Source organism: Heterodontus francisci, chromosome 16 (assembly GCF_036365525.1).
Source record: "Heterodontus francisci isolate sHetFra1 chromosome 16, sHetFra1.hap1, whole genome shotgun sequence".
Taxonomy (NCBI): Eukaryota; Metazoa; Chordata; class Chondrichthyes; order Heterodontiformes; family Heterodontidae; genus Heterodontus; species Heterodontus francisci.
The window spans coordinates 87,333,685-87,357,840 of record NC_090386.1 but is presented as its reverse complement, the minus strand read 5'-3'; the positions used below and the strand labels follow the sequence as shown (position 1 = coordinate 87,357,840).

At 44.8% G+C, this 24,156-nt stretch overlaps 1 protein-coding gene across 1 annotated transcript in view; it reads right to left on the bottom strand.

The window, feature by feature from the left end:
* ndrg3b (ndrg family member 3b) overlaps positions 1-24,156 on the bottom strand; it is a 97,609-nt gene that overhangs the window by 35,331 nt on the left and 38,122 nt on the right. Inside the window, exons 3-5 of the mRNA XM_068048570.1 lie at positions 16,995-17,030; positions 2,020-2,125; positions 325-445 (exon numbers count right to left, since the gene is read on the bottom strand). Of these exons, the coding sequence (XP_067904671.1) occupies positions 325-445; positions 2,020-2,125; positions 16,995-17,030 (263 nt within the window). The remainder of the gene's footprint in view (positions 1-324; positions 446-2,019; positions 2,126-16,994; positions 17,031-24,156) is intronic.

Genomic DNA, 24,156 nt, shown 5'->3' with positions numbered 1-24,156 from the left:
GTGGGTGAAGCTGAGTCTGGGTGGTAAAAGGGACATTTGGAGAGGAAATTGTACCCACTTGATCTCCAGCAATTCCTGACTACCAGCTACAAGGCAGAGGTCTACGAGCAGGTCAGGGCAGAGAGGCAAAGGGAATAAAAAATTTTAAAAGAGATATTTGTTAGGTAAGGGTATTAAAGGATATGAAACTAAGATCAGTCATGATCTAACTGAATGGTGCAATGAGTTCAATGAACTACTCCTGTGGAAATGAATCCAAGCACCTCTGAAAGATAAAGTTTGCAATAAGAACAAAACAAAACACAATGTGCAAAAACCTCGCACCCTGTTGGGAAAGGTGGAGCTGCTTCTTGATGTCCAGGGGCATCCACATGGCACACTGCGAAGTGGTGTGTGATTTCTTGCATGTCCTCATAGTTAAACAATGTGTTGAAGCAAGATTTGTCTGTGAGAAAATGACAAAGCATTAATGGGGGCGCAGTGGGAGAAACAAACACAGCAATCAGCAATTCTTCCCCCGCCCCCTCTCATAATTTACAGCACAGAAACTGGTCATTCCGCCCAACTGGTCAATGCCAGTATTTATCCATGCAAGCCTTCACCGACCCACCCTTACTTCATCTAAACCAAATCAGCATAACTTTTCATTCCTTCCTCCCTCATGTTTTTATCTTCAATTTATCAAGTACATCCTGCTTCTGTTCATAAGTGAGTTGCACCATCCAATCTGTTTAGTTTTGGATCTTATTTCCCTGACCACATTAGGAATGGGGTCTTGGAACAATCCATAGGTTTGCCAACAGAATATACAATCCCAATGGATTATCCAACAGTCTATTCAACAAGGGCGGCGCAGTGGTTAGCACCGCAGCCTCACAGCTCCAGCGACCCGGGTTCAATTCCGGGTACTGCCTGTGTGGAGTTTGCAAGTTCTCCCTGTGTCTGCGTGGGTTTTCTCCGGGTGCTCCGGTTTCCTCCCACAAGCCAAAAGACTTGCAGGTTGATAGGTAAATTGGCCATTATAAATTGTCACTAGTATAGGTAGGTGGTAGGGAAATATAGGGACAGGTGGGGATGTTTGGTAGGAATATGAGATTAGTGTAGTATTAGTATAAATGGGTGGTTGATGTTCGGCACAGACTCGGTGGGCCGAAGGGCCTGTTTCAGTGCTGTATCTCTAATCTAATTTAATCTAAAGGGTCCACTCCAAAAATATGTTGACCAATAACAGAATCTTACAACTTTTGTCCCACCCCTCCCCCATAACCAATTTTGTTCCCCTCTATCATTTTCCATCTCTCTAAACTGGTCAGCAGCAGGTATTCCCATGATGTTCCCACTCTCCCTGACAGTGTTATTTACTGTGATGAGGCTAGAATGCATCATTCCTGCACCTGAAAAGCTCACTATACAAGGTCATCACAGAGTCGGTGTATCATTCTTGAGCGCTTTGAGTAAAATTGTCTGCTTTTCCTTTAAACTAATAAATGCTACATTGTGGAATATGAAGGAATAACTGTGCTGGTCAATGGTAAATTGCACCGTGTACCAGTGATACCCCTCCTCAAAAATACTACAGAACCATAGGAAAATTATGGCACAGATGGAGGCCATTCAGCCCATCGTGTCTACGCCGGCCGAGAAATCTAGCCACCCAATCTAATCCCACCTTCCAGCCTTGCAGGCTACAGCACTTCAGCTGCATGCAATTATAAAGCAGCCCTCACAGCCTCAGAGGTGAGAGTGCTAGCTATTGAGCCACAGCTGACACTTTCCCTGGAGCGAGTTCCTGACCTTAGCTGTGTTGTAAAGGGATAGGGGGAAGGTCAGCTATTTTATTATGAGCAGAAGAAGTAAACTGCAAGGGGTTGCAGCCCACGGTTTCTCTTCAGGTTACTGAAGGACAAAGGAAGAGATCAGAGAACAGTCTGCTCACCACCCCCCCCCCCACCCTCGGACTGACCAGAGAATAGCGCACACAGACCAATAAGAGGAGAAATGAAAAAGACAATGACTTACGGTTGAGGCCTATGTCGTGGTAGGTCAGGATGACTGGTCTGTTTCCCTTTGGAGTGCCTCGCATGGTTACATGCAGCACACCATGCACAGTTTCAATGTCATGTTCCTGTAGGTGGAAAGGAACACAAAATTACACTTATTCTTTGCTTTTCCTTTCCAAAGCCCCGACGCCACAGAGCAATCTCTGCCGAGAAGCAGCAGATAGAATCATAGAATGATACCACAAAGGAGGCCGCCACTCGGCCCATCATGCCTGTGCCAGCACTTTGGAGGAGCTATCCAATAAGTCTAACTACCCCTGCCCTTTCCTCATAGCCCTGCACATTTTTCCTTTTCAACTATTTATCTAATTTCCTTTTGAAAGTTATTATTGAATTTGCTTCAACCACCCTTTACGGCACTGCATTCCAGATCAGAACAACTTAATGCATAGAATAAAATTCTCATCTTGCTTCACTAATACCGTACATCTGTGGGCTGTGGTTTCTGACCCTACTGCCACTGGAAACCGTTTCTCCCTATTTACTGTATCAAAACCCTTCATGATTTTGAACACCTCTATCAAATCTCCCCTTAACCTTCTCTGCTCTAAAGGAGAATAACCCCAGCTTCTCTGGTCTCTCCATGTAACTGAAGTCCCACATCCCTGGTACAATTCTCGTAAGTCTCCTCTACAAGGTCTGGACATCCTTCCTAAAGTGTGGTGACCTCTTGCTTTTGTTGATGCTGCTCTGCATCAGATTGCTGTAAAGTACGGAGATGGGGGCCAAGGGTAACTGGGCCAACCTGCTTCAAATGGTGGGAGCTCACGCCGTGTGGGGGATGGTGGCAGAGCAGATCAACACTGAATCTGGGAGCAAATTTGGAAGAATGTTTTCAGTCCTCTGCAGAAGGGTCATGGTAGTTGGGCACTCCTTTGTACACATGTCTCAACAATAACCCCTTGCATTTATGTAGCACCTTTAACATAGTAAAACATCCTAGGAGCGTAATCGGACAAAGATTGACACCGAGCCAAAGAAGGACACACAAGGACACGTGACTAAAAGTTTGGTCTTAAAAGAAAGACTTGCATCTATATCGTGCCTTTCATGACCTCAGGATGTCCCAAAGTGGGTTTATAGCCAGAGATACTATTATGAAGTGTAGTCACTGTTTAATATCGGAATCACGGCAGCCAATCTGTGCACAGCAAGCTCCCAGAATCAGCAATGTGATACTGACCAGATCATCTGTTTTAGCAATGTTAGTTGAGGGATAATATTGGCCAGGACACCAGGAGAACTCCCCTGCTCTTCTTTGAAGTAGTGCTGTTACTTTGAGTCAGACAGAGTCTCAGTTTAATAATGCAAATGAAAGATAGCATCTCTGATAGTGCAGCACTCCCTCAGTACTGTACTGGGAGCGTCAGCCTCGAGTTTGTGCTCAAGTCTCTGATGTGGGATTTGAACTCACAACCTTTTGACTCTGAGGCATGAGTGCTACCAACTCAGCCAAGGCTGACAATCTAAAGAAGTGTCTTAAAGTGGGACAGGGGTATCTTTCTTCAAGGAAGATGTAGCACATAGAATTTCACGCTGCCCCAGCTTCCTCAGGGATACAGGATGACAGCATGCCTCCCTTCCTTCAGCACAAATGCTTGCAATACGAGGTGCAGGGTACCTTTGCAGAGCAGCACACCAACTTTCACTCTGCTTCTACTCAGAACTACCACTAAAAAAGAAAGGCGGTCTCCTTTAAAAAGTGCTCTCAGCAGGGCGGTCACACAGTACGAGCTCAAGTATTCTTCACCGTGCTCTTCTTGGAAGCTAACCCGCACACAAGGAGGCAGCTCGCCCTCCAACTAGACAGAAACAATGGACAGCGTTGGCAAGGCTGTGTTTTGAGGCATGGGTCTAGAATTTCAGGCAGTAAGCTGTCTCCCTAAGCCTCCAACGTGGCTGTTTATAAAGGACATGGTCATTACGAACTGTAACATAGGAACAGGAGTAGGCCATTCAGCCCATTAGGCCTGCCCCGCCATTCAATACGATCTTGGCTGATCTTCCACTTTAATGCCTTTTTCCCCACATTATCCCCTTATGTCATTGGCATTTAGAAATTTGTCAATCTCTACTTTAAACATACTCAATGACTGAGCTTCCACAGCCCTCTGGGGTAGAGAATTCCAAAGATTCACAACTCCCTAAGTAAAGAAATTTCTCCTCATCTCTGTCCTAAGTGGCTTCCCCCTTATTTTGAAATTGTGTCCCCTAGTTCTAGACTCCCCAACCAGGGGAAACATCTTAGCTGTATCTACCCTGTCTATCCCTTTAAGTATTATGTAGGTTTCCATGAGATCATCTTTCATTCTTTCTTCGAAACTCTAGAGAATACAGGCACAGTTTCCCCAATCTCTCTTCATACGACAGTCCCACCATCCTGGGAACAAGTCTGGTGAATGTTTGTTGCACTCCCTCTTTGGCAATAATATCCTTCCTACGGTAAGGGGACTAAAACTGCACACAGTACTCCAAGTGCGGTCTAACCAAGGTTCTATACAATTGAAGCAACACTGCACTACTCCTGTACTCAAATCCTCTTGCAATAAAGGCTAACATACCATTTGCCTTCCTAAATGCTTGCTGCACCTGCATGTTGGCTTTCAGTGCCTTATTGACAAGGACACCCAGGTCCCTTTGTACATCTACACTTTTTAATCTCTTGCCATTTAAGAAATACTCTGCACATTCATTCCCCCTACCATAGTGGATAACCTCCCATTTTTCCAAATTATATTCCATCTGCCACGTTCTTGTCCACTCACTGTCTGTCCAAATCCCCTTGAAGTCACTTCGCATCTTCCTCACAACACACGTTCCCACCTAGTTTTGTGGCATCCACGAACTTGAAAATATTACATTTGGTCCCCACATCCAAATCATTGATATATATTGTGAACAGCTGGGGCCCAAGCACTGATCCCTGCAGTACCCCACTAGTCACAGCCTGTGAACACGAGAATGACCCTTTCATTCCTACATCTTTCTCTCCTAAAACTTCCTCTTTGACCAAACCTTTAGTCATCTGTCTGAAGGTGTCCTTACGTGTGAGAAACTTGCATTTATATAGCGCCTTTCACAACTTCAGGATATCCCAAAACACCTCGCAGCCAATAATGTAGTTTTGAAACATAATTCTGTTGCAGCTTCCGCCAGTGCAGCACTCTCTCTGTATTACACTGAAGTCTAAATCATCATCGAATTGTTACAGCACACAAGGTCATTCAGCCTTTGTGTCAATGCTGGCTCTCTGCCAGAGCAACTCCGCTAGTCCCAATCCCCCAAATGTGCCTAGATTATGTGCACTGGCCCTGGAATGTGGTGGAATCTTCTGATTCAGGGAGAAATTGCTGCCAATGAGCCAAGATTGGCACCTGATTTGATGGGGCAGATATCACACTTAACCCAACATACCTTAATCTACTGCAATAGCCTTCTTGTGTCCAACACTGAATCTGTTACCTGAAACCACTCGCACATAATAGCAAACCTGTGACCATCGGTACTTACCCCGAGTGCTACACAGGTTAAAATGCCTTTCAGGAGCAACTCATTTTCAGTTCAGAATCCTGTAAGTGGCAACAGTACAAAGATTTCACACATCCATCACTATACTCCATTAAAATCCCAATGACAGCTTGGAGATATAGATAAAGAGTGATCTGGCTCAAAATTAAAACTGATGAATGTGGAACCTCATTTCCACAGGAATCTCCCAGGTAACAACTATTGTACTCATCTAATGACCATGGACCCTGCAGCAGCCACTCACCACGACAACTGCACATTCAGACTGGTATTATATGCTCCCACCCCCGCATGGGAGTGGGCTTGGAGGTGGAGGTGGGCGGGGGAGGGGAAAAGGGGGCAAAATCAAGTGGGATGGCAGAGGTGCCATGCCTGTCACCTATCTGCCTCTGCTGGTATTTTACCAGCAGCGGGAGAGGTGGTGGGCAGTCCGCCCGCCCGTAGGCATATTGAGGCCCTTATGAGGTCAATTAATGGCCACCTAAAGGCCTCTTCCCACCACCGTTGTTATTTTACCAGTGGATGGGCATTCGCCACCTGGGGAGGCCATGCAGAAAAACCTGGCGGTCTCCTTGTGGGCTTAGAGGAGGGGTCCCTCCTGATTGGGCACCCTGTGCCTCAGAGGGTCTCCCCCCCCCCCCCCACCCCAGCAGCAGGGGCATGCTTCACTGAAAGACACCTCCCCCCACCCCAACCCCGCCCTTGTGATCGACCACACTCCCCCTTGCCTGGCCCTGACCCCACTTAACTTCTTCTCCAGCCTCCATCGCTGGCTGGGCCCTGGACCTGCTGCAGTCCCAGCAGTTGCCACTGCTCCCAGTGGCGCACTTGAGACTGAAGAGCTGCCGGCTCTCTGGTTGGCCGGCAGTTCTCGGAGGCGCGACATCCTGCCTCAGAGGGGGCGGAAGCCGCGACCTCTGGCAATTCTATTGCCTGAGCCACGCAAAATAGCGTCGCATCTTCCAGGGCCGGGGGAGGCGGGCTCGCCCTTTGGCTTTCCAGCTAGTGGGCGGGGCCAACGCCTACGTGTCAAATCCCGGCCTCACTCTCCTGCAAATCCAAAAAAGGTTCAAAATTAAAGTGCGCTAAAATAGTGCACCATTAGAAAAGTCAAACAAACAATTGCATTGAAGTGACAAATTTATTTTTGTGCACTAGATCATTGGCTGACACTGATTGCAGGGCTGATCAGATCTTTGTGAGCTCACTGCCACAGCTAAACCTCGAGCTGGTTACACTAAGTGGATTAGTGAAGGTCGGATGGGACACCTGGGTGGAAAAACACTGCACAGGTGATCAGAGCAAAAGCAAAGGGAAACTGCCTCAAACTGGACACAACGTGCCACCTGCACTTAAAAATTGCTGTTGGTTTTGTTTCTTTCCCTCCACGCTCCGTTTTGTTTTCTGGAATTTCCATGACTAGCTGATTTAGACCTAACAGAATTGTGCAAAGTCTTTGATCGATACATTGGAACTTTTAAAGCTCACTTTGGTACGCTTTAGGAAATGGAACAGGCATGAATCGACCGCAAAATCTGTTCAGACACAAGAGAAGGGTCTCAAAGGACTTGTCAAGTACTCCCAGAACAGCCCAGCGGAGCAATGAGAGCTGTGAGGCCAGAGGAACAGATGTGGTTGGATATAATTCGTCAGGCTGCGGTGCTAACCACTGTGCCGCCCACCGAAATAGTGCCATATAATCTTTGACATCCACCAGAGAGAGGGCGTACGAGCCTCAGTTTAATGTCTCATCCAAAAGATGGCACCTTCAACAGTGCCACCTTGATTTTTATGCTCAAGTCCTGAATTAGGATTTGAACCCAAAACTTTGTGACTCAGAGGTGAGAGTGCTCCCCACTGAGCCACAGCTGACTCAATCTAGTCATGATCCAGCCACTGCCCCCATCCCACCTCATGGCTTTGGGCCTAGCACAACTTCCCTCTGCCACTTCTGCTGACGATCTGTGACGTCCACTAACTTCTGGTGTAAGGGATCAGTAAGCCATGAAGAGTTAGCGCTCAAAGTGTGAATTAAAGATGCAAACAACCTTTGTCAGCTCAGTTTGTGACGAAGTATCCTTGGATGGCAATAGAAAGATCAACTCACCAGATTACACTGTTGAAGGACGTATATGTGTGACTGCATTTTCCGATTGTTCATTTGCTTCATAAATAACTAAGATGTCCTCGGTTAACAGGTAGAAAGCAGAGAGTAGGAATAAAAGGGTCATTCTCATGTTGACAGGCTGTGACTAGTGGGGTACTGCAGGGATCAGTGCTTGGGCCACAGCTGTTCACGATAGATATCAATGATTTGGATGTGGGGATCATATGTAATATTTCCAAGTTCGTGGATGACACAAAACCAGGTGGGAATGTGTGTTGTGAGGAAGATGCAAAGTGGCTCCAAGGGGATTTGGACAGACTTAGTGAGTGGGCAAGAACGTGGCAGATGGAATATAATGTTGAGAAATGTGAAGTTACCCACTATGGTAGGAGGAATAGATGTGTGCAGAGTATTTCTTAACTAGTAAGCAATTAGAAAGTGTAGATGTACAAAGGGACCTGGGTGTCCTTGTCAATAAGGCACTGAAAGCTAGCATGCAGGTGCAGCAAGCAATTAGGAAAGCTAATGGTATGTTAGACTTTATCACAAGAGGATTTGAGTACAGGAGTAGCGAAGTCTTGCTTCAATTGTATAGAACCTTGGTCAGACTGCACCTGGAGCACTGTTTGCTGTTCTGGTCCCCATACCTTAGGAAGGATATTATCGCCATAGAGGTAGTGCAACGAAGATTCACCAGACTTGTTCCCAGGAGAGAAGAGTGATTGGGGAAACTGTGCCTGTATTCTCTAGAGTTTTGAAGAATGAGAGGTGATCTCTTGAAACCTACAAAATATTTAAAGGGACAGACAGGGTAGATGCAGGTAAGATGTTTCCCCTGGTTGGGGGGGGCCAATTTTAAAATTGGGGGGGAAGCCACTTAGGACAGAGATGAGGAGAAATGTCTTTACTCAGAGGTAGTTTGGAATTCTCTACCCCAGAGGGCTGTGGAAGCTTAGTCATTGAGTATGTTTAAAGCAGAGATTGACAGATTTCTAAATACCAATGACATAAGGGAATGTGGGAAAAAGGCATCGAAGTGGATGATCAGCCATGTTCATATTGAATGGTGGAGCAGGCTCCATGGGCTGAATGGCCTACTCCTGCTCCTGTGTTCCTTATGGAAAAGGAAAGATGCGTAAATAGATCAAAGCGTTCTTATTCTAGGCATGATGTGGACTGCCAGATAAAAGGACACACACAAACACACAGCCTTTCACAGTTAATCCATTACCTTTGAAGTATCATTCCTGTTGTTTTGCAGGCAAACAGGGCAGCCAATTTGTACACAAACACAAGCAGCAAACAAGACAAGCGACCAGTTAATCAATCAGTTCCCGCTGATGTTGACTGAGGGAGGAATGTTGGTTCAGACATATCAAGAACTCTCCTGCTCTTCCTATATTGCAACAGTGACTACACTGCATTGGCTGGAAAGTGCTTCGGGAAGTCCGGAGGTCACGAAATGCGCTATATAAATGCAAGTCTTTCTTTCCCTCTTTCTTTGTTTGAAATAGTGCCATGGAATTTTTTTTTTTTTAATTGTCTCATCTGAAAGACAGCAGTTCCTTGCTAATGCACAAAGATCAGTTAAAATAAAACCCACAGGGAAACGAGACAAAATCCAGCTCAATGATAATTGTATGTTGCAGATGAAATAATGTCTGTGTTGCAATCTGAAAATGTCCACCATCTATGGTGAATTAATGAAGAAGTTCTATTAAAGGCTCTATTCTGTCCCACTTGTAGTGCAGCTAAACACCTGCTGAAATGATGTGAGGAACTAAAAGATCATTACAGTACTGTAAAGGACATTTGCTTTCTATTCTCTCCTCGCAACAGCAGTAGCACTGGGTTTCTGCACTGCAATGCAGCGGAGATGCTGAGACCAGAGGGATACACAGATTAATGTTAAGGCCTGCTTAAATTATGAGCGCATCAGAAATTCAATTGTAAAAAATGTATGCTTGGTGAATTCTAAAACATCAGTAAAGCATGGTACATACTGATTATTTACATTTACACTTTCATTTACATTTGTTTCATTTACATTCGTTTACATTTTAGGGTACTATGTTCCACACTGTCTCATGATTTTTAGGCTTGTGTGTCTTAAACTATCTTAACATTTCAGTTTTTGTCCCACACTGTGCCCTCAATCCCACCCTGTCCTCTCAATTTAGGCTCATTATCCCAGAATTGAGAGTTCATGTCTTACACTTTCCTGCATTTTCCGGTCCCATACTGTCATACTTTTGGGATTTCTGTCCTACTTTGTAAGGTCAGTGTAACACACTGCTGAGCCAAAAGATTGAGAACTATCACCACAGCTGCATCAACCTTTCCTCCTCCTGACTGTGGGAATCCTGGGCTCTTGAAAATAGGACGTGGCAGTCCACAAGGACACTGCTTGAATCTGGGATCTTCCTCATCCAGATATCTCAGCATAAAGAGCCTGGCAATGCAGTACTTGCTAAGCCATTGCGTGAACAAGCCAAAATTTCAACGGGACTTTTTAAACAGACCAGTGACATAGCCCAGGACAATGACACTGCAACTAAATCAGACTTTCCATAACGAGGAGAAAAAATAGTTGCCACCTCCTTTTAAAATAAAACACTCTCCGCAGGATATGGATCACCCCGAGTGATCACTGGCATTTCCAACAGCAACAGTAAATGAAATTACAAATCCAGAAAGCTTCATCAGATTTTGACTTGATCAGCTTTGTACCAAATGTAAATTTAAAATTAAATGTAGCGGTCATTTTAAATAGGGTTCAATTCACAACAATACTTTGATGCCGAGCCACGTAAGGAGATATTAGAACAAGTTACCAAAAGCTTAATCAAAGAGGTAGGCTTTAAGGAGTGTCTTAAAAGGCGAACAGAGAGGCGATGAGGTTTAGAGAGGGATTTTCAGAGCTTAGGGAAGCAGCTTAAAGCTGAACAGAGATCCTGAAGAAAATTCACATTGAAGGTATTGGATTTTGTACTTCTCCTCTCCACCCCACCCCATCCTGCCACATTCGGTCTTTCTGAACTTCTGTGTAAAGAAATCTATGCAACAGCCCTGGGAAATGTATTGCTCTCGTGATTCCAATCTGCACTGCAAATGTATGACTGCACAGCAGATGAGAAGTCATTAACAGCATCCTCAAAAACACAACAAGCCCCCGCCCCCTCCTCCACCCATGTCCACGAATGGTACTTGTTAACGCAATGTGCTCTCGTTTCAGACTACCAGCCCTGCTATTTTCAACTGAATGTTTATTCGATAAACAGTCAGTTGGCTTTGAGCAGAGCCGAGGTTAGTGATTTGTTATGGTGCAAGATAGCATGCCAGCTCCTGATTTCCACACTGTTATGCGATGTGATCTGCCAACCAATTTTACAAAACATCCTGCAGATTGCAAAGTGCTGGTTTTGGAGCAATAATTAATCACTTCTCCTACGGGGAGGTGCTGATTTCGTTTTGCCTACTGCTGTCCCAGTTACTGCAGCATTTCTGTAGTGTCACTGCAAGCACCCGTTCTAATCTTAGTCACACACAGCACCTGATCACAATGTAACAGGTGAGTGTAACATACTAATTTTGAAGGTGCAAGAATGTTTCACCAGGCCCTGAATCATTACCTTCTGTTGCTCATGTCCTACCTCACACAATGTCTCATTCACCTATCACTTCTGTGCTCGCTGACCAACATCAGCTCCCGGTCCGGCAATGTCGATTTTACAATTCCCATCCTTGTTTTAATATTTCTCTTGGCCGCACCCCTCCCTATCTCTGTAACCTTACCCAGCCATAGAACCCCCCTCAATTTCTGTGCACCCCCAATTCTGGCCTCTTGCCCATCCTTGCATTTCTTCGCTCCACCATTGGCAGCTGTGCCTTCAGCTGCCTGGGCTCTAAGCTCTGGAATTCCCTCCCTAACCCTCTCACCTCTCTCTCTTCTTTAATTCTCTCTTTAAAATCTACTGTTTGACCAATCTTTTGGCCACCTGTCCTAATATCTCCTTATGTGGCTCAGAGTCAAATTTCTTTTGATAACATTTCTGTGAAGCACCTTGTGAAGTTAAAGGTGCTATAGAAATGCAATTTGATTTGGGGGCTGTGGGGGAGAGGGGAAGAAAGCAATCAAGGCAGTTTGTAAAATTATATATTTAATCTATTTCACAAATTACAGCCAGCAGTATTAGCAGGAACAGCACAATAGTGACCTTTTGCGACTTGTTCCTCAATTCTGACTCTCTGCCACCATCAATTACCTTTGCAAGATCCAATTGAAAAGGTCCTGGATACTTGGGCGGCACAGTGGCGCAGTGGTCAGCACCGCAGCCTCACAGCTCCAGCGACGCGGGTTCAATTCTGGGTACTGCCTGTGTGGAATTTGCAAGTTCTCCCTGTGTCTGCGTGGGTTTTCTCCGGGTGCTCCGGTTTTCTCCCACATGCCAAAGATTTGCAGGTTGATAGGTAAATTGGCCATTAGCAATTCCCCCTAGTGTAGGTAGGTGGTAGGGAAATATAGGGACAGGTGGGGATGTGGTAGGAATATGGAATTAGTGTAGGATTAGTATAAATGGGTGGTTGATGGTCGGCACAGGCTCGGTGGGCCGGTTTCAGTGCTGTATCTCTAAACTAAAACTAAAAAACTAAACCTGCTCAAAATCTAGTGGGGCATCTTACGTCTACGTTGTGCCTTTCACAGTTAGCAGTGCCTGGGGGAGCCTTCTTGAACCGCTGCAGCCTATGTGCTGTAGGTACACCCACAGTGCTGTTAGGAAGGGATTTTGACCCAGTGACAGCAAAGGATGTTATGCTTCAGTTATACAGGGCATTGGTGAGATCACAGCTCAAATACTGTGTGCAGTTTTGGTCTCCTTATTTAAAGAAGGATGTATATGCGTTGGAGAAGGGTCAGAGGAGGTTTACTGGATTGATACCTAGAATGAGCGGGTTGTCTTATGAGGAAAGGTTGGACGGACTGGGCTTGTTTTCACTGGAGTTTAGAAGGGTGAGGGGAGACTTGACTTAAGTTTAAAAGATCCTGAATGGTCTTGACAAGGATGTGGAAAGGATGTTTCCTCTTGTGGGTGAGTCCACAACTAGGCGGCACTCTTAAAATTAGGGATCATGCTTTTAGGACAGAGATGAGGAGAAACTTTTTCTCAGAGAGTTGTGCAACTTTGGAACTCTCTGCCTCAGAAGGTGGTGGAGGCAGGAACATTGAATATTTTTAAGGTGGAGGTAGATAGATTCTTGTTAGGCAACGGAATCAAAGGTTAGTGGGGGTAGATGGGGGTGTGGAATTCGAAACACAAACAGATCAGTCATGATCTTATTGAATGGCAGAGCAAGCTTGAGGGGTCGAATGGCCTACTTTGTATGATGACATAATTCCAGTCAGTGGTGTGCAGCTTGGAAGGGAACTCGCAGGTGGTGGTTTTCCCATGCGTCTCCTGTCCTTGTTCTTCTAGGCAACAGAGGTTGTGGGTTTGGAAGGTGCTGTCTAAGGAGGCTTTGTGAGTTGCTGCAGTGCATCTTGTAGATGGTACACACTGCTGCCACTGTGCATTGGTGGTGGAGGGAGTGAATGTTGAAGGTGGTGGATGGGGTACCCATCAAGTAGCTGCTTTGTCCTGGACGCTGTCGAGCTTCTTGAGTGTTGTTGGAGCTGAATTCATCCAGGCAAGTGGAGAGTATTCCATCACACTCCTGACTTGAGCCTTGTAGATGATGGACAGGTTTTGGAGAGTCAGGAGGCGAGTTACTCGCCGCAGAATCCCCAGCCTTTGACCTGGTCTTGTAGCCACAGTATTTGTGTGTCTGGTCCAGTTAAGTTTCTAGTCAATGGTAACTCCCAGAATGTTGATAGTGGGGGATTCAGTAATGGTAATGGCATTAAACATCAAGGGTAGATGATTAGATTCTCTCTTGTTGGAGATGGTCATTGCCTGGCACTTGTGTGCTCTGAATGTTACTTGCTACATATCAGCCTGAATATTGTCCAGGTCTTGCTGCATATGGACAATGACTGCTTGGAATGATTCTCCGAATGAATTAATTAAATCAGTACAACCCCATGGTGAGTATGATGATGTGGTAGTTTGAATGTTTTCTCTCTTTTTTTGTAGTTCACTGGAAGCAGGGGGGGAAGGTGCGGGAATAAGACAGCATCAAACTCACACCCTGCTTTTGACTTTCATTGCAGCTGTTGCGTAATTTGACAAATCTTTCGAAGATGATGTTTGTATTCATCTGAAAATCTCCTTACACTAACTAATGTGGGCTGCATCTCACAAAGTCTGCTCTTTGTGGAACCATAACACCAGCTGTTTGCTGTTGTGTTAAAGCTACTCACGCCAGGATTACCAGAAAATCTGCAGAATAATATGACGGCAGCACCTGGGTGTCAGCATGTAGGCCAGTTCTGTCACAATGCATTAGACTCCCAACCTTGGGATTAGTGACTGATTGTTGCCTGCTTGGATTACATGCGTTGCATCCAGCTGACAGGCATGCTCTCTTCCCCCTCTACAGAATTGATCCGGTGCTCCCGTTACAATAACAAGAAACAAAGAAGTTGCATTTAAATAGCGCCTTTCACGGCATCAGATTGCCCCAAAGCACTATACAGTCAATGAAGTACTTTTGAAGTGTTGTAATGTGAAAAAAAAAACAACCAATTTGTACACAGTAGGGTTCCCTGAACAGCAATTAAATAAATTACCAGATCATCTGTTGAACAGTGCTACGGTATCTTTGATGTCCACCTGAGACGGTAGACAGGGCCTCGGCTTAACGTCTTATCCGAAAGACGGCACCTCAGTCAGTGCAGCATTCCCTCAGTACTGCACTGGAGCGCCAGCCTAGATTTTGTGCTCAAGTCACTGTAGCGAGATTCATACACTCATAATCCTCTAACTCCAATGTGAGTGTGCTACCACCTGAGTCACAGCTGACAGAGTAGCTTGCAATGTAAACACAATGGAAAATGTACAGCCCACAAACTGATATTTTAACACATTGATTTTTCCCTTCAAGATCTCTTCCTACTCTTCCATGCTCTAAAACAAAGCTCCATTTGTGATAGAGTGAAGGCAAAATGCGTAGATGCCCAGCATTGCAAACAGAGTAACCCACGCTAACCCATGTGGAGAGTTAGATGGGAGAACAGTTAGTATAATCACACCAAGGTGCAATCAAGATTTTTAAAAATAGCAAGCCAAGAAGCAGCAACGCTTTTCATTAATTCAACCAGACAGATGGTATCTAGACAGATACATGAATGGGCAGGAAGCAAAGAGATACAGACCCTTAGAAAATAGGCGACATGTTTAGATAGAGGATCTGGATCGGCGCAGGCTTGGAGGGCCGAAGGGCCTGTTCCTGTGCTGTAATTTTCTTTGTTCTTAGTTCTAACCAATTTTTCAAATGAAAATATTCAGCCCCTTCCGCGTGCAAACAATTTTCTCTGTTTCCTTCCCACTGATTGATAGTGAAGAATGGTTCTGGCTGAGGCAGGTCAGTCTTGGATACTGCAACCAACAATAACTTGCATTTATATAGCGCCTTTAACATAGAAAAACGTCCCAGGGCACCTCACAAGGCATCATCAGAAATAAATGGACACCAAACCAAAGGCGGAGATATTAGGAGGAGATGGTCAAAAGCTCGGTGGGTTTTAAGGAGGGTCTTAAAGGAGAGAGTGAGGTGGACTGGCAGAGAGGGTTAGTCAGGGAATTCCGGAGTGTGGGCCCTAGGTGGCTGAAGGCCAATGGTGTGTCTAAGGGAGGGCTCGTGCATCAAGTGCCAGAGTCAGAGGAAGGGGTTCACAGAGATGAAGAGGGATGAGGCCACGAAGGGAATTGAACATTAGCAGGAGAATATTAAATTGAAGGCTCTGGGGGACCAGCAGCCATAGTAGGTCAACAAGAACTGGGGTGCCAGGTGAGTAGGTACAGTATGGGATAGAGGCAGCTGAAGTTTATAGAGAATGGAGACTGGAAGGATGGTCAGGAAAGCATTGGAACAGCTAAGTCGGGATGAGGGATTCAGCAGCAGATGGACCGAGGAACAGGCAGTGGTGGAGGATGTTACCGAAGTGGACAGAAACTTAGCTCGGGATCAAATAGGACTCTGAGGTTGTGACAGCTTCAGTCAGTGCTCAGGGAAGGGAATGGAATCATTGTCAAGGATTTGAGCTTTGAGCTGGGGGTCAAAGGCAATGGCTTTAGTTTTCTCAATACTTAACCGGATATTGTGGCTCATCCCAAGACTGGGTTTTGGATAAGCAATCTGAGAGCACAGACAGTGAAGTGGTCAGGAGAGGTGGTGGGGAGGCAGGACTGGGTGTCATCAGTGGATACTGACCCCATGTCTGTTACCAAGAGGCAGCATGTAGAAGAAGAGTGGGCCAAGGATAGATCCAGAGGCAACAGCACAGGGGCAGAAAGAGAAGCCACTGCTGGAGATGCTCTGGCTACAACTGAATAGGTAAGATGGGAACCAAGCAAGGACAGTGGAGAAATGGTGTTGGAGGAAGGTAGTGTTGGCGAACGTGTGAAAGACAAGGCGGATGAGGCAATATGGTGATAGGGCCAAAACACAAATGGAGAGATTCAAACACGGGCCAAGTCACCATTCTTCACCTGTCTAGACAGCACAGCAGACTATTTTACCATGGAGGGCAGCACAAACAAGCCAGATCCTGTCCATATATAGTCTACTCCTCTTAATTCAAAGTGACGGAATTCAAATTATCTAACAAGTCAAATTATTTTTAAGCAGTAAATTCCTTTGTTGCATTCTTTATGTTGCTAGATTCAAATTATTGAATAACTTGAATGGTTTATTCAACAAAAGAACATATTTGAATCGTGTAGAGTGGACAGTGCATGTGTTTTCATCTTAAGGGTCAGTGGATGTCAACCAGGAGTCAAATATTTTCCTTTCAAAGTCCAAATGAGCCAAAACCAACTGTGCCATCTGTACTGATATTTAGGTTAAGAACCATGAACTTAGCTCAGACTGGGGTGGAGTTAGCCTGAAATATTCATGGTCCACAATGCTCAGCTTCACACTGAGCGAGATCCTCTCAGCCGTTTCTTCTGAATTGTACACACATCTTCCTGCCTCCCATTCTCTCCAGCCCAGAAACCAGCAGGGCAGAACTCGTACAAATACACACCCTTTCAGCAATGGAATAAAATGCCACAAAAAAAAAAAAATGGAGCAGCAGATCCTCACTGAATTCTACGAGAGACTTCCCAAACACTTCAGAGGACATAGACATGACTTACCTGACAGTCGAAATCCTGGAAGCTCCTTGCAGTGTTCTGTGGAGGAAGAATGGAAAAGGCAGCCATCAATAACTCCATGAATTACCAACCTATTACCAGTTCAGTGTTCAAGGACAATGTGTCCGCTGGAGGTGTTAGCCCAACAATGTCCGCCAGCAGTGACACCTTGCCAGTGACTACCTGTGTGATACAAGCTACTGCAACCTCAAATGTAGCACTGTCAAATCATAAGAATAGGAAAAGGTAATTTTTTTAGTCACTATTTTAATTCAATGTTGGACATGGAGAACCTCAGATGAAATGGACTTGGGCTATCAGCCGAAAGGATTAAAATGGACTAAATTCTCAGTTTTTAAAAAATTGTAGTTTCGTCCTCACTAGTTTTTCCTGTCAATTTTCTCTACTGCTCCTCTTCAGGGCTATATTGGGCAACAGTTGCTATTTGGTACCTCACCCAAGTGGCCCCTAGTCAGGTGTAAGACTGAGCAGCAAGGGTTCCTAGGCTAGGTGACCATTTTTTCTTTATTGGTTATTCTTGGGATGCGGGCATCACAAGCACAGCTGCCACCTACTGCCTATACCCAGGCTTGTTGCCACCAAGTAGCTTGCGAGGTCAATTAAGCTGGAGATACTATAGGCACAAAACCAAACATTTTCCCAGAATGGGCATCTAAAGTTAGAGCTCCCCGAGCGACAAAGGGAACAGAGATCAAAATAAAACAGGAAAAGAAGGCTTATGACAAATGTCAGGTACAGAATGGGTAGTTGAAAGTCAAATCACATTGATGGGAGACTGGAGGCCAGCCTGGGAAAGAAAGGCAGTTCCCCCCCCCCCCACCACCGCAAAAGGATATTAGTGAACCTATTGGGTTTTTAGTGACAATCAGACAGCTTTATTGTCACTTTTACTAGTCCCAGCCTTTGAAAAAAATTTTAATAGCTGAATTCAAATTCTCAAACTGCTGTGGTGGGATTTGAACTGACATTCTCTGGATTGCTGGTACCGTAACATAACCACAATGCAACAGTACCCCTAACTGGGAGAGGAATGGTATCATGGGCTAACCTGATGCTGGCCTCATCTCATTCCTCACTTTTGGATTTTCCACAACCGCAGGATCCTTACTCCATTTTCCCTTTCCTAATCCAGCTGCACTGAGTCGAACCATAGCTCTCAAGATCAGCTAACTCAACATGGATCAGGATCAAAAGTGACCCCTTCCCGTTCCGCACGGCTTAGCAATGCATTGGGATATAATTCACTGACCCATGAGAAGTTAAATCCCAGTATAGTCCTCACCACTTACAGCAGACACAAATGCCAATTGCCCACAGTTGGGAAACCCCTAGGAAGGAAGAACTCATTGCCACCCAGTGCCTCCTACTGGAAAATGTGCAGACATCAGGCGAGGAGAGAAGCAAGCTCGACTGTGTTTTGGTTCATGGTCAAACAGTTGACATGCAACGTCTGGACTCTTGTGAAGAGCTATACCCCAGCAAAGGTCAGCACCTTCAGACCAGCAGAGGAGAAAACGAGCAACAAATGTTTTGGAGGAAAGCATTAGACTAACAACACAGAGTGCCTCATGTTTGTCACTCCTCACTCACTGAGTTCCTGGCATCAACTACTCAGTTGGGTTAAGACCAGGACTTACCCAGAGAGAGGAGATTAAAAAACAAATTTTCAGGAGAAACATCACAAGAAAATACTGTACTCCACAAAGAATTATGGTAGGGAATAAGGATGGAAGAAATTAAAAACAAAGGAAAAGAGCCTGCATTTATAGATCATCTTTCCCAGCCTCAGAACGTCCTGAAGCACTTTACAGCCAATTAAATATTTTTGAGATGTAATTGCTGTTGTCATGTGCGAACTGTAGCAGCAAATTTGCACACAGCAAAATCCCACAAACGGCAGTGAGATAAATGACTATATAATGTTTCTAGTGATGCTGGTTGGGAGGTAGATGTTGACCAGCAATTCGAGGATAACTCCCCTGCTTTTTTTCCCCCCCAAAAAGTGCCATGGGATCTTTTATACCCACCTGAAAGGGCATACACCTCATCTGAAAAAGACAACACCTCCAACAGTGCACTGAAGCGTCAGTATAGATTACAATAATCTTATATTTCTGGATTGGGGTTTGAGCCCACAGCCATCTGAGTCAGAGGAGTGTGAGATACGGGTGACATCAAAACAAAAGAACAGCAATGATGCTGATCTGAAGTATGAAAAATATATAACACAGGACTGGTCATATCGCTGACAGTTTTATTTCTGAAGTCTAGTAAATACAATCCATCACTCGATCAGTAATCGCCCACGGTGCTACACTGATGCCTACAAAGTGTTGCCAGATTCCTCTCAGAGATTTCTTGGCTTTCTCAGTAGAGATGGAGGCTGCAGATGGGTTCATTGTATGTTTACCCAGTAGAGTTTTTGATCCCAACGTGAAGATCTCTCTACAGCGGAAGCAATCAGCCACATGACGCGGCCATTCCTTGGCGCAGGGAGGAGGGCTGTGGAAAAGTCACTGAGGGTTAATTCAGGCTGCCCAAGAGTAGACAGTGACACGCCATGGCAATGAGGTCAGTCAAGCTTTTGCAACAGCTCGGATTTCAAATCGAACCCCACTTGATTCACACCATGTCTCTCTTTCTCATTTCAAACCCACAATATATAACAGGTAGTCTGCACACAGCAGCAAAGGGACAATTGGTGGCATTGGGGATGGAGACATTTATAGAGGGCGTTGGTGAGACCACACCTGGAGTAGCGTGTGCAGTTTTGGTCTCCTTATCTAAGGAAGGATATACTTGCTCTGGAGGGAGAGCAACAAAGCTCCACTAGACTGGTTCCTGGAATGAGGGGATTGTCCTATGAGGAAAGATTGAGTAGACTAGGCCTATATTCCATGGCGTTTAGAAGTATAAGAGGTGATCTCATTGAAACAGACAAAATTCTTAAGGGGCTTGACAGGGTGGATGCTGAGAAAACATTTCCCCTGGCTGGGGAATCCATAACCAGTGGACACAGTCTCAGAATAAGGCATCAACCATTTAGAACTGAGATGAGGAAAAGTTTCTTCCCTCAAAGGGATGGTGAATCTTTGGAATTCTCTACCCCAGAGAACTGTGGATGCTCAGTCGTTGAGTATATTCAAGACAGAGGTCAACAGATTTTTGGGCACTAAGGAAATTAAGGGAAAGGGGATAGCGCGAGAAGGTGGAGTTGAGGTAGAAGGTTAGCCATGATCTTGTTGAATGGAGGAGCAGGCTCGAAGGGTCAAATGGCCGACTCCTATTCTTATACGTTCTTATTTCTACAGAAATGGACCAAAGCTGAGGATACAAGAATAATGGATGTTTTTGCTCCATTATCATTAGGAATCGGAGTATATGTATTAAAAAAACTAAGAAATAGGAGCAGCAGTAGACCATACCACCCGTTGAGCCTGCTCCGCAATTCAATATCATGGCTGATCTTGGACTTCAACTCCACTTTTCTGACCGCTCCCCAGATCCTTTGATTCCCTGAAAGACCAAGATCTGTCTATCCTAGCCTTAAATATATTCAATGATGAAGCATCTACAACCCTCTGGGGTAGAGAATTACAAAGATTCACAACCAATTAAGCGAAGAAATTTCTCTCCATTTCAGTCCTAAATGATCATTCCCTTTATCCTAAGACTGTGCCCCCATGTTCTAGATTCCCCAGCCAGGAGAAACAACCTCTCAGTGTCTACCCTGTCAAGACCCTTCGGAATCTTGTAGATTTCAATGAGATCGCCACTCATTCCTCTAATCTCCAGAGAATATAGGCCCAATTTATTCAGCCTCTCATCATTGGATAACCCTCTCATCCCAGGAACCAATCTAGTGAACCTTCGCTGTGCTGCCTCCAATGCAAGTAGATCCTTCCTTAAATATGGAGACCAAAACTGCACATAGTACTCCAGGTTCCCTTTGGACATGTATGTTTGGGGTAGAATCTACTGTTGGGTATATTGCAAATGGTTTCTGAAAGGCCCACATTGGACAGGCCACTTGGCCTTTCCTCTGTCCAAGCTTTCTTGCATACTGAAATGGACTACTTCCCACAGTTTCTTTTCTCTCACATCTTCAAGATAATAAAGTGAGGAAAAACATTTTTTTTTTTTTTACACAGCGAGTGGTTACGATCTGGAATGAATAGCCTGAAAGGGTGATGGACGCAAATTCAATTGTGACTTTCAAAAGAGAATTGGACAAGCACCTGGTGGGGAAAAAAAATTGCAGGCCTGCAGGGAAAGGGCGGAGGAGCGGGGCTAACTAAATTTCTCTTCCATCACAGACTGGACAGGCTCAATGACCTCCTTCTGTGCTGTAACCATTCTATCATTCTGTGATTCTTCCATGCTGAGAAATCGAATGTTTTTGTCAGCCACTGTTAGCATCAACACTGCTTCATCAAGAACAGCACAGGTCACATGTAGAACCTCAGCCTTAGAAGAGCTGTCCCCACTGGAGCTGAACTGTGAAGATTAGAGGAGACAGCCAACCATCAAGTAAATAATCCTGAATTTCAGCAATGCTGATAAACTGCACTATTGGAATATTTTAAAAATAAAATCATTCTCAGGATGTGGGCATCACTGCCCAGGCCGCATTTACTGCCCAGGCCGCATTTACTGCCCACCTCTAGTTGTCCTTGAGAAGGTGGTGGAGGGCCTTCTTCTGGAACTGCTGCAGTCTGTCTGGTGAAGGTACTTCCAACAGTGCCGTTAGGTAGGGAGTTCCAGGATTTTGACCCGATGACTGGTGATATGTGTCCAAGTCAGGATGGTGTCTGACTTGGAGAGGAACCTGGAATTGATTATGTTACCATGCAGCTTCTGCCCTCGTTCTTCTAAGTAAAGCTCTCAAATTCGGGAAGAGCTGCCGAGGAAGCCTCGGCAAGTTTCTGCAGTGCATCTTGTAGAAAGTACACACTGCCACCACAGTGGGTTAATTGTGGAGGGAGTGGATGCTTAAGCCAACGTATGAGGTGCCAATCAAGCAATCTTTGCCTTAGCTAGCGTGAAACTTCTTGAGTGTCGTTGGAGCTGCACCCATCCAAGCAAGTGAAGAGTATTCAATCACGTTCCTGACTAGTGCCATGTAGGTGGTGGAGAAACTCTGGGGAGTCAGGAAGCGAGCCACTCCCTGGAGAATACCCAGCCGGCATAGGAAACAAAGCATTTGAGGATCATGGGTGCAATGAGATACAACTGGCCTTAGCTAGACTGCAGGATAAGGACACATTTCAAACAGCTGGGCTTAAAATATTTGGAAGATATGAGAGATAAAATGGGGAAGAGAATGGAGCAGCATTGCTGGTAATGGAGTATCTAAACGTTGACAAGACAATTGGACTTGACTTCACATTTGTACAGCTGAGTTCATTTGTGACTGAGGAAAGAAAGGCGCTTAATAGCGAGAATTATGACAGGTCATTGCAGCGAGGAAGAGGAATTATGATGGGAGTTATTTGAATAGAACGTGCATCAGAAGAAGGGAGGTTGATAATTACAGGGTATTTACTCACTCTGCTCTGCGATGGAATAGAAAAGGAAAATGCATGGAGTTAACTAAAGGGCCTGCTCGTGACACAGCGGTATTTAATCCTGTCTGGTAATTTTAACAAACAAGCCTAAAACTATATTAAAAGAGCAGAGACAGGAATTAAACTCAAACACACCAACCAACTCCAAAAACAGCATATAGGAGGACCTTAAGGGCCCTGTTTGTTTACCAGGGTTGTTTTTTTTCCCAGAAATTCTTCTAATTTTATGTTTGGTCTCATTGTTGGACCAATGAGTTTTCGGGTCATTTCACTTAGTCTTTGGAAAAGTGGGGTCAACAACAAAAACAAAATATTTATTTAACACCTCAAACTGAAACTGTTTAAAAAGCAAAATCTGACACCAAACCACTTAAGGCGATATTAGGTAGGTGGCCAAAAAGCTTGGTCAAAGGGATAGGTTTTAAGGACCATCTTAAAAAGAAGGAAAAAAGAGGTAGAGGTTTAGGGAGGGAATTCCAGAGCTTAGCTGAAGGCTCAGCCATCGATAGTGGAGTGCTTAAAATCGGGAATACTCAAGGGGACAGAATTAGCAGAGGATTGTGGGGATGGAGGAGATCACAGAGAAAGGGAGGGGGCGGGGCCATGGATTCAAGTCTTTTGTTCCCAATGTGTAGTCATATTTTAGTTTCAGTCCTATGGGGGAAAATAACTTAGTCAAGGATCTAATTTTTGGATTCCATATTTTCATTCTAGCTCTTTCCATAAGGTTCACAGGTTATGTTTAAAAAAAAATACCAATTGCTCTTTCACTCCTCACACAGCTGCCAAGAAATGCTGAGAAACAATAAACTGAAGCTCAAGTAACAATTATTATAATTGGCGGTCTCAGTTTTCAAAATTTGGTCCAAACGTGGGGATTGATCCGTGTTTTTAGCTATAGGAAATAATTTTAATCTTGGTGTCATCTTGAATTTTAATCTTCTTTTTTATTTTTTGGCCTTCCCAAAAAAAAAGACTGCTTCTATTTTTAATTTAGTTGATGAAAACACAATAATTACAGTCAATGACTATTTTCCTCCACCATGTAGAGGAAAACAATACTGGTTTACAACAGGGGAAAAAGGTCAGACACAATTTAGTTTGGACTGAAACCGAGGTGGTGGAGAATTGAGAGAAATAGGAACACTTAAACAGCAATGAATTGAAGATCTCTGTAGCCTCCTCCAGCCCTACAACCCTCCAAGAACTCTCCTCCAAGCGCTCCTCCAACTCTCGCCTCTTGGGCAGCCTCCACTTCCTTCGCCTCACTACTGACAGCCATGCAATCACCCATCCAGGACCTAAGCTCTGGAATTCTCTCTCCAAATCTCTACATCTCTCTGCCCTCATAAGACACCATTTAAAACCTGCCTTTTTGGGAAACTTTTAGCCAGCTGTCCTAATATCTCCTCCTTTGGCTCTGAGTAAATCTTTGCCTAATTACATTCGGTGAAGTGCCTCGGGACGTTAAAGACGCTACATTAATGCAAGCTGCTTTTGTTGTTGTTAATATTGTTGTACAGGTAGAATCAATTCTTCATAGACTAATTGAGGAAGAGGCGGTTATCTGGATGGTA